The sequence below is a fragment of the Bos indicus genome, chromosome 3 (assembly GCF_029378745.1).
Source record: "Bos indicus isolate NIAB-ARS_2022 breed Sahiwal x Tharparkar chromosome 3, NIAB-ARS_B.indTharparkar_mat_pri_1.0, whole genome shotgun sequence".
In the NCBI taxonomy this organism is placed as follows: Eukaryota; Metazoa; Chordata; class Mammalia; order Artiodactyla; family Bovidae; genus Bos; species Bos indicus.
In genome coordinates this window covers 8688322-8705277 of record NC_091762.1, presented here as the reverse complement: position 1 = coordinate 8705277, position 16956 = coordinate 8688322, and the positions used below count along the sequence as shown (strand labels likewise).

At 44.7% G+C, this 16956-nt stretch overlaps 1 protein-coding gene across 1 annotated transcript; it reads right to left on the bottom strand.

Annotated features, from left to right (window-relative positions):
• Positions 1-6297: 6297 nt before the first annotated feature.
• Positions 6298-16720, bottom strand: LOC139179909 (intelectin-1a-like). Its single transcript, XM_070780399.1, has 8 exons — positions 16610-16720; positions 16320-16383; positions 15591-15701; positions 14405-14652; positions 13921-14079; positions 13399-13519; positions 12026-12129; positions 6298-6616 (listed from the first exon to the last, which is right to left on the bottom strand). The coding sequence occupies exons 1-8, from the start codon at positions 16619-16621 to the stop codon at positions 6464-6466; spliced, it is 972 nt and encodes a 323-aa protein (XP_070636500.1). The 5' UTR covers positions 16622-16720; the 3' UTR covers positions 6298-6463.
• Between the last annotated feature and the right edge of the window lie 236 nt (positions 16721-16956).

Sequence of the window (16956 nt, the reverse complement as noted above, 5' to 3'; positions counted from 1 at the left end):
TACCATTTCTGTCCATTATTGAGCCCATCTTTGCATGAAATGTTCCCTTAGTATCTCTAATTTTCTTGAATTAGAGCTAGCATCATACTCAGTGGTGAAAAGCTGAAAGCATTCCCTCTGAGATCAGGAACAAGACAAGACAGGACAAGGATGTCCATTCTCACCATTTTATTCAGCACAGTTTTGGAAGTCTAGCTATAGCAATCAGAGAAGAAAAAGAAGTAAAGGGAATCCAAAATGGAAAAGAAGAAGTTGAACTGTCAATGTTTACAGAAGACATGATACTATGCATAGAAGATCCCAAAGATACCAGAAAACTACTAGAGCTCATCAATGAATTTGGTAAAGTTGCAGGCTACAAAATTAATACACAGAAATCTATTGTATTTTTATACACTAACAGCAAAAGATCAAAAAGAGAAATTCAAGAAGCAATTCCATTTACCATTGCATCAAAAAGAATAAAACACCTAGGAATAAACCTACCTAAGGAGACAAAAACCTGTGCTTTGAAAACTATAAGATGCTGATGAAAAAACTCAAAGAAGACACAAACAGATGGAAAGATACACCATGATCATGGATAGGAAGAATGAATATTGTCAAAATGACTATACTACCCAAGGAAATCTACAGATTCAAAGCAACCCCTATTAAATTACCAATGGCAGTTTTCACAGAACTAGAACGAAAAAAAGTCTCAAAATTTATATGGAAACACGTAAGACTCCAAATAGCCAAAGAAATCTTGAAAAAGGAACAATGGAACTGTAGGAATCAAGCTCCCCGATTTCAGACTATACTACAAAGCTACAGTCATCAAAACAATATGGTACTGGCACAAAAATAGAAATATAGCTCAATGGAACAGGATAGAAAACCCAGAAATAAGATCATGCACCTATAGTCTATCTAATCAATCAGATTAAATTAATCTACGATAAAGGAGCCAAGACTACACAATGTTGGAAAGACATGGAAAAAACATAAATGTCCATCCACAGAGGAATGGATAAGAAGATGTGATCCATATATATACCATATATATATGTGTGTGTGTGTGATATATATATATATATATATATATAAAATGTTATATATATATATAAGTATACATACACACACAATGGAATATTACTCAGCTATTAAAAACAATGAAATAATGCCATTTTCAGCAACATGGCTGAAAATGGACCTAGAGAGTGTCATACTGAGTGAAGTAAGTCAGACAGAGAAGGAGAAATATCATGTCCCTTATATGTGAAATCTAAAAAGAAATTATACAAATAAACTTATTTACAAAATAGGAAGAGACAGACTTAGAAAATGAAGTCATGGTTGCTGTCACCTACAGTAAATGCTGCACTTTCCTTCACCACAACCCTGTGTCAGTAGACAGGTTTTTCTGCACACAAGGCATAAGACTCAATCTTGGTTCAGCAACACCTTGACATGAGGAGAGAGAAATAAGGCAAGAAGTAACAAAAATAAGTAGTTCAGTTCAGTTGCTCAGTCATGTCCGACTCTGCGACCCCATGAATCCCAGCACGCCAGAGCTCCCTGTCCATCACCAACTCCCAGAGTTCACCCAGACTCACGTCCATCAAGTCAGTGATGCCATCCAGCCATCTCATCCTCTGCTGTCCCCTTCTCCTCCTGCCTCCAATCCCTCCAAGTATCAGAGTCTTTTCCAATGAGTCAACTCTTCGCATGAGGTGGCCAAAGTACTGGAGTTTCAGCTTTAGCATCATTCCTTCCAAAGATGTCCCAGGGCTGATCTCCTTCAGAATGGACTGGTTGGATCTCCTTGCAGTCCAAGGGACTCTCAAGAGTCTTCTCCATCACCACAGTTCAAAAGCATCAATTTTTCGGTGCTCAGCCTTCTTCACAGTCCAACTCTCACATCCATACATGACCACAGGAAAAGCCATAGCCATAGGGAAAAATAAAGGAGCAGTAAGGAAAATCAGGAATGAGCTAATAAGGAACAAAGATTTAATAAAGAGGTGAAAAAAAGAGAAGATACTAGGGAGGGAAATGCAATTGACCCTGGAACAAGCAGGTTTGAACTAGACTGGTCCACTTACACATGGATTTTCTTTTCCAATATTAAATAATATAGACTACACAATTTGTGACTCATTGAATCTGCAGATGTTAGCCACAAACACAGAGGAACCTCAGATATGGAGGTACTATGGGTACAGATGATCAACTATAATTTATATGTAGATGTTAGACTGTGAGGAGAGTTGGCCCACAACCCACACATAGTTCAAGGGTCAACTGTACATGAATTGTGGCTGATCAACTACCATACAAATCAGGTTTAGCCAAGAGCAACCACAAGGCTTTCACTTCACCCTCCAGCCAAGATGGCTGCCGCCCAACCCTTAACAAGCCCACGGCCTCAGCTGTGGCTGCAGCTCGCCCTCAGTAGACACCAGATGACTTCTTCTCACAGTCTTGCCATTGAGACCTACACTCCGAGCTGTGTGTAAATGATGTGTACTCCTCTGTCATGAGGTGACACTGGAAAATCTGCCAGAGACATTTCCAAGGGAGGACTGGTTTGGGGTTGTCTGGATGGGAAAACAAATCATGCACTGACACAACATTCTCAACAACATCTAACACAGACACGGGTCAAGTGCCTGGCAGCTTAGAACCAAATACCTATACTGTATGATCTACCACAGAAGAGTGCAACACTGATAACACTCTGAGAGCGGACTTGAATTAAAATGAAGACCAGATGTGTCAAGGCTTGGATCTGAGTGTGGTACTACCTTCTCTCACTAACACAGTAAAGGAAAATGGCAAAATCAATCTTCTTACGAGAGAGAGCCAATAGACCTTGGCTGTGACATTACCTGGGTTTTGCTGGACCTGCGATCCACGGTTCAGCTCTCTTTGACGGTGAGGGCTGTTTTGACTGTGAGGGCTGGCTTGCTGGGTTCCAGCCCATGACCTGGTACAGTGCCAAATCCAACCTGACAAGGAATAACTTGCAGTGCATTACAGGACTGGGTCGTCCAGCTGCATGCTAGGGAGGGATTCAGGGGACGGAATTTGGAGGATCAGTTTAACAAAAAGAATACGAAGATCTTGACAGTCAAGTGAATGTTGCTTGGATATTAGGCATCAGCTGCACTCATTTGGGTATTCCAGCTAAATGTCAGTTGGATCCCATTACTTCTGTTTCTGCAAAAGTCAACAATTCTGGTTCAAATGGAATGAGATTCATTTAGACAGTGTGTCTGGTGTGAAGCTGACGTGTCTTCTGGTAAACAGGAAGAGCATTACTGTCGGAGGCCATAAACTTGGACTTTCTCAGGGGTGGGACGTTTATCTAAATGTAGAAACCTCTAGGAAGAGAAATCAGAAGATGGGTCTTGATACAATTCCCCAGTGACCAGTAGGCTTCGTTCTCCCTCTCCTGATCCCCAGTCACCACAACAAAGGATAATCTACAAAAGAGCTGTATTTTAGAAGTGTGGACAATTTTAAGTACACTGGCTGTCTAGCTAAATGGAAATTATCTATCTAGTTGCCAAGGCTGCAGTCCTCCAGTCACCTACGCATTCCAGTCAATGAAGAAATTAATTTGATGATCTATGAAAGAAATGGAGTTTTATTCAAATTAAACTGAGGATGGTAACCCAGGAACAGCCTCTCAAAAAGCTCCAAGGACTGTTCTCCCACTTAGAGGCCCACGCCCAGTTATGTGGGTTTCTCTTTTCATTTGTTACGTGTTCTGGCTGTGCTGGGCCCTGGCTGCTGCTCGCAGGCCTGCTCCAGCCGCAGGGAGTGGGGGCTGCTCTCCAGTGGTGGTGCACAGGCTTCTCACTGTGGTGGCCGCTCGCGTTGTGCAGCCTTGGCTCTGGAGCACACGGGCTTCAGTAGTTGTGGCACTCAGGCTCAGAAGGTACAGCTCAAGGCTCCATAGCTTGGGCTCAGTAGTCGTGGCACGTGGCTTAATTGCCCCACAGCAAGTGAAATCTTCCTGGAGCAGGGATCAAACCCATGTCCTCTGCACTGGCTGGCAGATTCTTTACCACTGGCCCACCAGGGAAGTCCTATCTAGGTTTATGAGATAGACGGCTGTACATTAAACGATGTACAGAGTCTATAAAATCCTCATCTCTAAGTACAAAATGATGGGCCATGGTGACCTCTTATGAGTTCAAGAAGGAATGTTGCCTATTAAGGAGTTGCCTTGGTGCTAGGAGAATGGTGCTCTTGATGACTGAGCAAGTATTTCTGCCAATACAGAGGCTTGGTGGATGCATAAGGCAGATACACAAGGCACAGGAGAGGAGACCAAGGAGGCCAAGGGGTGGAGAAATTTTTATGCTTAAATTTTCTTGACTTCTCTTAGAATATGAATTTCCATTTCATCAACTTGAATGCATAAAATTATTAAATACTTGAGGCCGATAATAAAATAGATTTTTGTGAAATGTTTAAATTAAACACATTTTCTTAAATTTTTCTTTTTGCCCTCAGCTACAAATGTTCAGAAATGCAGAATGTCAATACTCTACAAATAAAGCAAGTCCTGTGTCCAGGGTTTCTCAAACACACTACTGACATTGCAGATCACATCACTCTCCATTTGAGGGAGGGGTGCTGTGCAATGGATGGTGTTTCCCAGCAGCCATGGCCTCTATCCAGTGACATTCCAGCCCCACAACATCACCTCCCAGGCATGAAAATGTCTCCAAATGTTCCCAGGTGTTCGCTAGGGGTAGGGTCACCAGGTAAATATTGTGGGAGACACATTTATACTAAAAACATTATTCATTCTTTATCTGAAATAAACTGTAGGAGAGTCTCCTATATTTTTATTTGCCAAATCTGGCAGTCCTCCTGAGAGACAATAGCACCTGCATCTCCTCCATCTCCCACCCTATTTGCTCCTAATCCACAAGGAGCAATGGAGAAAGAGTACAGTGATGGGAGTTGAGGAAAGCTATGATCAGATTTGCCTTTTGAACAAAGTAGAATAAAATGTCTGCACTCTGCTCATAGCCAGAGCTGTTGTCATCGAATTCACATTGTACAGATGATGCACTGAGACCTAATTCAATGTGTAGCCCTGCTGTTGAGTAAGCAACTCAAGACGGGTGCCCAGATCCTGCCATTCACATCCTTGGGGAGTGTGATACTGCTTTACACTAAGTATCAATTTTGTTTTCATTCTGTTTCTGGCACTGAGTTCCTAAAACTCTTGGATTTCTTAAGTGATCAGAGCAAAAAAGCAAAAAACAAACAAACAAAAAAAAAGGTTTCTTGTGTTATGAGAATGAAGTAACTTTTGGATCACACCTAAGGAGGTAGGCTGGTTGCCAGGTGACTAACCACATGATTAAAGGGTTAGAACTATTAGTACCGCAAACCCTGACCCTCCTGGAGGGAAAAATGGCTGGAGATGGAAACAATTGCCCTGGTAAATGATTAAATCAATCATGCCTATGTAATGAATTCTTTGTTAAAAAAGAAAAAGGAAAGAAACCCAAAGAAGTGGGTTCAGAGGGTTTCTGGATTGGGGAACAGATGGGAGAATCAGGGTTGGTGATAGGCTGAGAGGGCATGGAATCTCCTTACACTGCCCCTATACTGTACGCTAAGCATCTCTTACATAGGGCAGTTCCCAATTTTTATCTTTTTATAATAAATCAATCACCAGTTGTTTCTGAGTTCTCTGAGCCACTCTAACAAATTAGTTGAACCAAAGAAGGGATTCACTGGACCCTCAAATATATAGCTGGTCCTTCCAGACTTGCAACTGGTGTCTGAAGTAGGGGATTCAAGGGGCAGAAGTATAGGACTGAGCCATTCACATGTGGGATCTGGGGATTTCACATAGTAGATTGGGTCAACATTGAGTTTAATTGTAGGACCTCCACCTAGTTATCAGAGCATATCTTGGAGCTGAGACAACCCTCCCCAACAAACACACAATGCAATTCATACTAGAATCATTTTAGGGACAATGTCTTAACTGTCAAAGCTACAGAAATCAAGGAAATGGGTAGTCTCAACTACCCAACTTTTTCCTACAGAATCTAAATAATAGTCACATTTTCTTCATTATGTTTCCTTTGAGAGCTTGATTTGACTAGCCAATAACAATATGGTAGGAAAAACTAATGAGAAAACTTTCCCTTGCTCCTCAGTCTTACTCAGGATTTGCCTAGAAAGAGGGGCAAACTTGTGTTCTGGGACCTGAGACTAGAAGTTCCCAACTCAGAAAGTAAATCAAAAGTCACCAGAATAAGAAGCATTATTTTAATACATCTTCCAGGTGTCAGTCAATTTGTAAAAAGAATTTAAAAAACTTAAGAGTCACAAATGATGTAATTTATTCTCCTTTCCTTGTTGGAGAAAACGGAAACATTTTTCCATCTCTGAGTTTCTGGGCTTAGGAGCTGGGTTCCACGTCTCATACACTCAGGTCTCAGCGGTAGAACAGGAGCACAGCCGCCTCAGTGATCTCCCGGCTGGAGCTGTAACCCCGGTGAGTTCCGTATCCATCCCAGTCAAAGGAAGAGAAATCCCCACACTGCACGGGATCGCCCTCTGGGAAGAATCCTCCTCCACCGATGCAGTGCTGGGGGGCAGGGAGAAGACACAGTGAGGGGTTGGCTGTGGACACCACGGAGATCTTAATCTAAATCCCCTGGAATATTTGGTCCTCCTCCTACTTGGCCTTGACCACTCCGCTGCCAGAAATCCTCCCTCCAGTGGACTCTGAAATCATGTTCTTTCCTGAATTACTTTCTACCTTGCTTCATCTTTATTCTCAGGCCTTTTACCTCACCCTTTTCCCTCAACTGATTCCCCCAAATGCTATTCCCCACGGTTCTGGCCACACCAGTCTCCTGATGATGGCTCACCTTCTCCCGTGACTTTTGCTAGTATCAGCATAATCATACATTGTCAAGAAACTCCTAAATCTCGGAAGTCAGGTCCATATTTTCTGAGCTTGAAACCCCATAGGCAACTGCAGCCACATGTCTCCATCTACATATCTCTAGATCTAACAGGCCAGTTGAGCAAAACAAAACTAATTCTCTCTCTTATTGGCCTTGAACACCCTGGCTCAGGTCCTCAGCATTTCACATCTGCATCTTTACACCTGCCTCATTACCTCCCTGCCCCTAATTTCCCTGCTCTTGGATCCATGTCCTCCACCTGGCTATACATCATTATAGAAACATCAAAGCTGATCAGGTCACTCCTCTGTTCAAAATCCTCTGAAGAGTCACATCTTCTACAACATGAAATCTACATCCTGGACAGAATGGAAAAATCCCTGCTTACCCTGCTTCCTGTAGGTATTTCCAGCTTCGGCTCCTGCTTCTACCAAAATGCACAAGATGCTCCAAAAGCAAACAACAGCTCAAGGGCCCTTCAACACCCCCATTGGTCTCTCAAACACCAGTGATTCTGAAAATGTTAGTCACTCATGCTAGACAGGCATCTTTCTGCCCTTGTTACTTGCTGAGCTCTACACACAGCTTTTGAGATTCAACAAAAATGTCCCCAACTCGGAGAATCAGCTATGTGCCATCATTAGAGGTAGAAGCTCCTACATTTTGTTCCCCAGGCCCCTTGTTTATGTTGCTATCACAGGTGACACCACATTGCAACCGTGCACTTATGTCTTCATCCCATTCAGTCTGATTTCCTTAAAATGACTGTCAGCTGTGCATGTCTACTATCGAGCACTTTGTGGGTGCTCTATCATGTATTTTTATGGAATCAGTGCTTGCAAGGGTACATGCAAATGAGCACTAATGAACAAGATAAGGCTCCATGGAAGCCAATGTGGGGGCGACACGTCCAACCCCACTCCCAGGGCCCACACCTGCTTTATCCTCAGAATTGTAACCTAAGGGCTCTTTCATGAGGACACAGTTGTCTCACTTTGACTGACAAATGGGCAGACATATTTGAGGGGGGAAGTGAAGACGTCCTTCAGGGTCACATATCTTAGACTGACAGGCAAGAAATGAAAAAGGCCTAAGTGAATGTTCTCCCCCCTATATTCCTGACACCCTCTTCTTCTTGCCCCTCCAGTCACAAAATACCCATCAAAGACAGTCTCCAGCCAACACGCCTATGGTGTTCTCTTCTACAAGACTGGAAAAACAACAAACACCTAAAGCTTCTAGAATTGACTAAGAATATTTGAGAATGTCTTTGTGACCTCAACAAACAGAAATATTTCTTAAACACAACATAAAAATGCTAATCATATATGAGAATATACATAAATTGAACTTCAAAACAGTAAATTATGTCCAGTGGTCAAAAGGAATAAACTTTCAGTTCATTTTTCTTGTTCATGCCACGCATATAACAGATCTCAGCTCCCCAACTAGGGATCCAGTTGGGCCCCCGACAGTGGGAAATTGATCTTCAAACCATCAGGAATATAAATAAGAAGATGCAGGCAGCAGATCAGCTCCATGGTGGACTCTTGGCTCCAGGGTGGCAGATCGGCTCCCGGGTGGCCAGCGGCAGTGTTGAAGGCAAGTGCCCCCTGCTCCTGGGAGTCCTCCAGCATCAGCTCCGCCTTCTCTGGACCCACTTCCCAACCACTTCAGAAGGTCCTTTGCCTCAACCCCTAGCCACGTACTGACCGACGTCTGATGGCCCGTGAAGGTTTAAACGTTCAATGTGCACTAGCAGTAGGACGGCCAGGGCACTAAGCATGTCATCCAGCTACACTGAGGGGCTAAAGCGCACGTCCCTGCTAATTAGGGCCTGAAAAACGTGGTCCACTGGAGAAGGGAATGGCAAACCACTTCAGTATTCTTGCCTTGAGAACACCATGAGCAGTATGAAAAGGAAAAAAGACATAACACGGAAAGATGAACCCCCCCAGATCGGAAGCTGGCCAATATACTATTGAGAAGATGGAAAATACCTCCAGAAAGAATGAAGAGGCTGAGCCAAAGCGGAAATGATGCCCAGTTGTGGTTGTACATGGTGGTGAAGGCAAAGCTCAATGCTGTAAAGAACAATATTGCATAGGAAGCTGAAATGTTAGGTCCATGTGGTCAAACAGGAGATGACAAGAGTGAACATGGACATTTTAGGAATCAGTGAACTAAAATGGACGGGAATAGGAGAATTTAATTTAGATGATCATTATATCTACTACTGTGGGTAAGAATCCCTTAGAAGAAATGGAGTAGACCTCAGAGTAAACAAAAGAGTCTGAAATGCAGTACTTAGGTGCAGTCTCAAAAATGACAGAATGATCTCATTTCATTTCTGAGGCAAATCATTCAGCATCACAGCAATCCACATCTATCTCCAAACCATTAAGAAGAAGCTGAAGTTGAATGATTCTATGAAGACCTACAAGACTTCTTAAAACTAAAACCAAAAAAAGATGTCTTTTTCATCATGGGGACTGGAATGCAAACGTAGGAAGTCAAGAGATACCTGCAATAATAGGCAAGTTTGGCTTTGGAGTACAAAATGAAGCAGGGCAAAGGCTAACAGAGTTTTCCCGAGGGAGCACACTCATCATAGCAAACACTCTCTTCCAACAACACAAGAGACAACTCTGCACGTGGACATCACCCGATGGTCAGTACCAAAATCAGATTGATTATATTCTTTTCAGCCAAAGGTGGAGAAGCTCTATACACTCAGCAAAAACAAGACATGGCGCTGATCATGATCAGATCATGAGCTCCTTATTGCAAAATTCAGGCTCAAATTGAACAAGTAGGGAAAACCACTAGGCCATTCAGGTATGACCTAAATCAAATCCTTTATGATTATACAGCAGAAGTGACAAACAAATTCAAGGAATTAGATCTGATAGAGTGCCTGAAGAACTATGGATGGAGGTTCGTAACCTTTACCAGAAGTGGTGACCAAAACCATCCCAAAGAAAAAGAAATGCAAAGGCAAAATGGTTGTCTGAGGAGCCCTTTCAAATAGCTGAGAAGAGAAGAGAAGCAAAAGGCAAAGGAGAAAAGGGAAGATATACCCATTTGAATGCGGAGTTCCAAAGAATAGCAACGAGAGATAAGAAAGCCTTAAGGGGCTTAGGAAGCATCACTACAGACAAAGTTGGAGGTGATGGAATTCCTACTGACCTATTTCATATCCTAAAAGATGATGCTGTTACAATGCTGCACTCATTATGCCAGCAAATTTGGAAAATTCAGCAGTGGCCACACGACTGAAAAGGTGAGTTTTCATTCGAATCCCAGAGAAAGGCAGTGCCAAAGAATGTTCAAATTACCATACAATTACATTCATTTCACATGCCAGCAAGATATGCTCAAAATCCTTCAACTTAGGCTTCAGCAGTATGAGAACTGAGAACTTCCAGAGATGTACAAGCTGGGTTTAGAGAAGGCAGAAGAAGCAGAGATAATTGCCAACATACGCTGGATCATAGAAAGCAAGGCAATTTAAAAAAAAAAAATCTATGCTGCTTCATTGACTATGCTAAAGCCTTTACTGTGGATCACAACAAACTGTGAAATATTCTTAATGAAATGGGAATACCAGACCACCTTACCTGCCTCCTGAGAAACCTGCATGCAGGGCAAAAAGCCACAGTTAGAACTGGACATGGAATGATGGAATGGTTCAAAATTGGGTAAGAGGTACATCAAGGCTGTATGTTGTCACCCTGCTTATTTAAGTTATACACACAATACATCATGCAAAATGCAAGCCTGGATAAAGCACAAGCTGGAATCAATATTGCCAGAAGAAATGTCAACAAACTCAGATATACAGTTGATATGACTTTAATGGCAGAAAGTGAAGAGGAACTAAAGAGCCTCTTGATGAAGGGGAAAAAAGAGAGTGGAAAAACTGGCTTAAAACTCAACATTCAGAAAACAAAGACCATGGCATCTGATCCTACCACTTGATGGCAAATAGAAGGGAAAATGTGGAAACAATGTCAGATTTCATTTTCTTGGACTCCATAATCACTACAGACAGTGACGGCAGCCACAAAATTAAAAGACGCTTGCTCCTTGGAAGAAAACCTATGACAAACATAGACAGTGTGTTAAAAAGCAGAGGATCGCTTTGCCGACAAAGGTCCCTGTAGTCAAAGCTGTGGTTTTTCCAGTAGTCATTTATGGATGTGAGAGTTGTACTATAAACAAGGCTGAGAAGCAAAGAATTGATGCTTTTGAACTGTGATGCTGGAGATGACTTGTGAGAGTCCCTTGGACAGTAAGGAGAGCAAAGCACTCAGTCCTAAAGGCAATCAACCCTGAATTTTCATTGAAAGGATTGGTGCTGAAGCTGAAGCTCCAATACTTTGGCCACCTAATGCAAAGACCTGACTCACTGGGAAAGACCCTGATGCTGGTAAAGATTGAGGGCAAGAGGAGAAGGGGTCAACAGAGGATGAGCTGGTTGGATGGCACCACTGACTCAATGGACATGAACTTGAGCAAACTCTGAGACACAGTGAAGGACAGGGAAGCCTGGCATGCTGCACTTCATGGGGTCACAAAGAGAGGGACATGACTTAGCAACTGAGCAACAACAACAGTGGAGTTCCAGAGTTCTAATCACTGGACCATCAGTGATGTTCCAGAATTTCATGTATAAAGTAAGTCCTGGGGGTGTAAGGTACAGTATGGTGACACTAGTCATAAGACTATACTATACATTGAAAAGTTACTCAGAAAGTAGATGTTAAAACTTCTCATCACAAGAAAAAAGAGTTTGCAACTGTGAGTAGTGCTGGGTGGTGGCTAGACTTGTTACAGTGATCATTTCATAATATATAAAAATATAGAATCACTATTCTGTATATCAGAAACTAATATAATGTTATAGATCACTTGAATCTCAATTAAAAAATAATAGCTACAATTTTAAAAATATGTCTACACAATGCCAGAAAAGAGTAAAATGCAAGCCACATCAAACACCCCAGACAGGTACACACACAACACAAACATACACACACATACACTCGCCCAGACAAGCCAGGGATCTTCCCCAAACTCACGTGCTCAGTGTTACAGCCAGTGACTCTCATCCCAGCACACAGGGCATGGGCTGCCCTCTCATTGTTAAACACCCTGAACTGGACAAATCCTGCAACAAATTCTCCTGGAAAAGAAGAGGCAGAGAAAAGGCCAAGGATTCAAAGGACGAACTGGAAATATCTTCCCTTTGACCAGCCCAGGAATTCCCTAAATCAACAGGTCAGCTTACAGCCAATCTGTGGGCAAAGAGCCCAGCACTTTTCGACAGTGGCTGCTGCACCCTGGCCTTAAAAAGGAAAGAGACCCTCCCTCCATCTGGGGCAAGAAGACCAAGGCTCAGGCTCACAAAAGTCACTTGTCTGTCTAAGGCTCATAGGAGAAATGAGATCCACTGACAGATCAGCAAGAAGACCTCCAGAGGTTCGGCAGGAATAAGCAATGATCAGAAGCAGCCATCGGTCTCTGCTGGCACACTTCTCATCCAATTACCATGACTTTAAAGTAAAATGACTCTTATTTTCCCACCAAAGACAAGTTCTGTGGCTTTATCATGCTTAAAAGGTCTTCTTACAATAATAGCTATCCATCATAACAAAAACAAATTTTTCTCATTACTTTGCAAGTTGTTCTCACCTGTGCACATTAATGAGCTCTTAACTACTGTAAGATTCTTAGAGTGACTCAGGAAACTCAAACCAGGGCTCTGTGACATCCTAGAGGGGTAGAATGGGGTGGGAGGTTCAAGAGGGAGGGGACATATGTATACCTATGGTTGATTCATGTTGATGTATGGCAGAAACCAACACAATATGGTATTGGTTTAAAATAAATAAATAAACTAAGGGTAAATTAAAAATAAATAAACTAAGGGGGAAAAAGAATCAAACAGGGTTATTAGTTAAGAAGCCTGAGCATATAGTTTTTTCATGATGGTTACATAACAAAAATCCATGTCACATTCCTAGAAAACAGCTTGGCATATTGAACATTTTTAATAAATGCTAAGGATCATTAGGGTTACAGGAGATCAGTCCTGGGTGTTCTTTGGAAGGAATGATGCTAAAGCTGAAACTCCAGTACTTTGGCCACCTCATGCGAAGAGTTGACTCATTGGAAAAGACTCTGATGCTGGGAGGGACTGGGGGCAGGAGGAGAAGGGGACAACAGAGGATGAGATGGCTGTATGGCATCACAGACTCGATGGACATGAGTTTGAGTGAACTCCGGGAATTGATGATGGACAGGGAGGCCTGGCGTGCTGCAATTCATGGGGTCGCAAAGAGTCGGACACGACTGAGTGACTGAACTGAAGGATCATGAACTTTTCTTATTTACACTTTCCCGGAGAGTGCAGAGAAGGGTTAACGACTGGGCTTTGGAAGCAGATACTCACGCTGACCATTTGGTGAGTAATAAGATGCAGCTTTCTCAGCATCACCAAAGTCATACTCAACAGGAATGGCTGGGCCGTTGTCAGTCCAGCAATTCCCTGCTCCATATTTCACTGGGTATTTCTGCAGGGACCCAAAATATAGATTGTGGAAGACAACACAGACACTGCCATTCTGGGCAGTAAAGGCTTTATACCCTCATGTGGCATTATTCAGGAATCAGTATGAATAATACTGGTGTATTTCCCCCTTGCCACCCATAGCTAGGACCCTAACCAGCCTCAAGACCCCTATGTTTTCACTCTCTACCCGCCCCAATCCTCTCGCCTAGGCTTCTTCCCCTGCCTGGCTCACAGTTCCTCTGAAAGAGGCGGCACACTAGTTCATAGTTACACAGAGGTAGTAGAAAGCCAAGCAGAGGCCCTTAGTGATATGGACAGAGCAGACTTACTCCCCATCCCAAACACCTGACTCTCAGCTCACCAAAGGTAGTGCCCCCACCCCCAGGCAGCAGCGCCAGGTACCTGGTAGAGTCCAAACAGATTATGCCCCAGTCTCTGGAAGAAGCCAGTGTTGGTGTGGTACCTCAGCAGGGAGCTTTTCCTCCATTGCTGCAGGGGGGACTTGTTGGGCACATGCCAGATGCCCAGGTCCTGGGCCTGGATGTCATAGTAGCCAGGGTTCTGCAGAGGGACACACACTCAGCCTGACCAGCCCAGGAGGTGCCACCAGCCAAAGACCCACACACGCAGTCCTCAGTGCAGCTGAGAGCTCAGGTCTCCAGGGAACAGGTGCCCAGCAGTGCCCAGAACCCCACCTCCCTCCAGCAGACGACGAGACCCCACCACACAAACAACCTTGGTGAGAGGAATTTGTCATTCAAGACATGGACTTCCGTCTTTATTCTTCTCCAGCCCCACCGCCACATCCCCATCTCCCACCCTCCCTTCCACATGCTCTGCTCCAGCCACAAGCAGCTCCCACCCTTTCCCACCCGGTGCTCAGTACCTTGTAGTCATCGCTGGTGGCGGCCTCTGCAGACCCAAACGTGTTGTAGTTGGCCCAGTTGCCGTCGCCCTCTGGGTAGTCAGCCCTGTTGCCCTGCTGACTGGACCAGCGATCGCCCACCGTGCATTTCCCACGCATGTTGTTCTCATGGACGCTGGCCACCAGGGTCCAGCCGCCACCCCCAGAGGTCATGTCACAGAAGGTCTGGTAGACGACACCATTCTCAGTGCGGAGGTGATACAGGCCATCTACAGAAGGAACCAGTCAGAGACCCTCTGTCTGAGAGCACAGGGTCCATCTCAGACTCACAACCAGAAAGACTCTGGGAAGTCAGAAATGTATCCTGAAGGCTCCCACACATATCTGCTTGTTGAGGACAATTCTCTGTGGACACTGACTGCCTTTGTTCCACGCTACCTATTCAAAGACTTTGTAGAGCGAACATCCTAGGAGACAGAGATGGTATCTCCCTTGGGATAGAGCCTTCTTATGGCCAGAAGAGGCCAGAAATCACACCTGACCACATCTCAAGGCTACATCAGGGTGTGGCCTCTTCAACTCAGAGGTAAGGGCAGGCATGGTCACTGCCCATTATATGAGATTCAGATTCCTAACTGCACAGTTCTTCCTTGTACTCAGCCCCAGAGAAAATAAACTGTCTTATCCAAAAAGGCCTACATTTGTTTGACGAACCCAATTTATGAGCCACTTGGCAAACTACATGGGAAGATATCTCCTGGCCCTTTCACATCACTGGGATGGGATGGGACCCAGAACACCAGCACAGGGAAAGGATGATGCTCTGGCTACTTCTGTGATTGTGAGGAATAAAGCTCTATGTCTCTGCCTCTGGAGGCTCATGTTTTCTACCAGAATCTATGACACTAGGGCAGAACTAACTTCTTAGCCTACAAGCAGGGAAAAATCTTACACTCACTGGAGCTACAGCCATCATGCTAAGACTCACCAGAAACACCACCTTCTCCCTGTGTTCAGAAGATCATGTCTCTGACAACTAGGCTGGACCCCAAAGCCTCAAAATTCCCAATAGAAATCTCCTAGGCTGGAAGCTGGAATCAGAGCAGACAGGAGTGGTAGGCACACCCCCTCTTGATCTCCATGACCAAGATCTGTTTAGCTAAAAAGTCGTTAAAAGGAAAGGATGCTGAGTTGGGTTATTACTCACCAGCTGCTTTATGGCAACTTTCTTTGATTTCCTTGCAGCTTCGTGGAAGGAAAGACAGGTAAGGAGCACAGGTTTCCTCCTCCCAAAACTTCTCAACAGCAAGTGTCCCTGCTAGAGGATGTGAGGATAATTCTCAGTCTCATGCCGCTCACACCAGCCTTCCTGGCCATTAGCTCCTAGCCCCTTCCCACCTCACAGGCTCATCACTAGGCTGTGAGGCCCCTGAGGTCAGGATTCTCTCCGCTAAGAATAGCTGACCACAATCTAGTACATACTCAACACTTGCATTCTTCTCCACAACCAATTAAACACAAAAACTCTCATTATGCCTACTGTGATAAATGGAATCGTGAGGATGAAGACTAGGGAAGGATGTTCCCTGGACACAGCCCTGACCACCAAGCACCCTCTGGGAACCCCAAGGCCAAGGCCATAGGAGCAGGAGCAGCTAGAAGGAAGCCCAGTCTTCACCACCATGGCTCCCCTGAGCCCCCTCAACCGCACAGAGGCACAGATGGAGCCCCAGGACAGGCCTTAGCTTCAGACCAAACATCCAGAGACACCAGCAATCAGCACTCTGGCCACAGCTCAATTTGGCTGCAAAGTGTGGCTTCTCTGCATCCCCATGACTCCCCCTCTAGTCCAGGACTTCAGCATCCAACCTGGTTCTACTCTCTCTGCTCCACTGCACATCTGAGCTGATGAAACTGCTGCTCCTGAGTGACTTACCTGCACTCGGCCCTCTGGTGGCCACAGCCAGGAACAGCAGGAAGTAAAACCTGACTCCTGTCCCCTAAGTAGAAAGGACATGCACAAGGTCATTGGCTGGTTCATCCTTTCTCTCCCTTCCATCCTTTCTCTTTGAACTCTCTGAGTAAGGAAAACTCAAACGGAAAGTGATGGGATTATGGCGGTCTGGACCTCCTGGAACAGACCCCACCCCAGTCAACCCTTCAAATCCTTAAGGGGCCACAGTCTCCTTTCTCTCAAACTCCCCATCCTTAAGGCCAGGACCAGACCTGAGCTGGCATTGTGGCTCCCCACACACTGGGATCCTGTCTCAGACTCAGCACAGGGAGCTAGCTCTCTGCTTCCTTCCTCACAGATGCCAGGAGCTGAGAGCGCCCAACCAGGAGGAGTCTCAGAGCTCCTGGGTCTGCAGGGAGGTCTGAGGTACTTAAAGTGCTGAGCATATGGGCCCCGCCCATCCCAGCCTACTTTGGGCTGCAGGCCGCACCCTCGAGCATTCTTCCTTGAAGCTTCCTGAGCCTCAGGCCCTGGAGAAGGAAATGGACCCCACTCCAGTACTCTTGCCTGGAAAACTCATGGACAGAGGAGCCTGGTGGGCTGCAGTCCATGTGGTCGC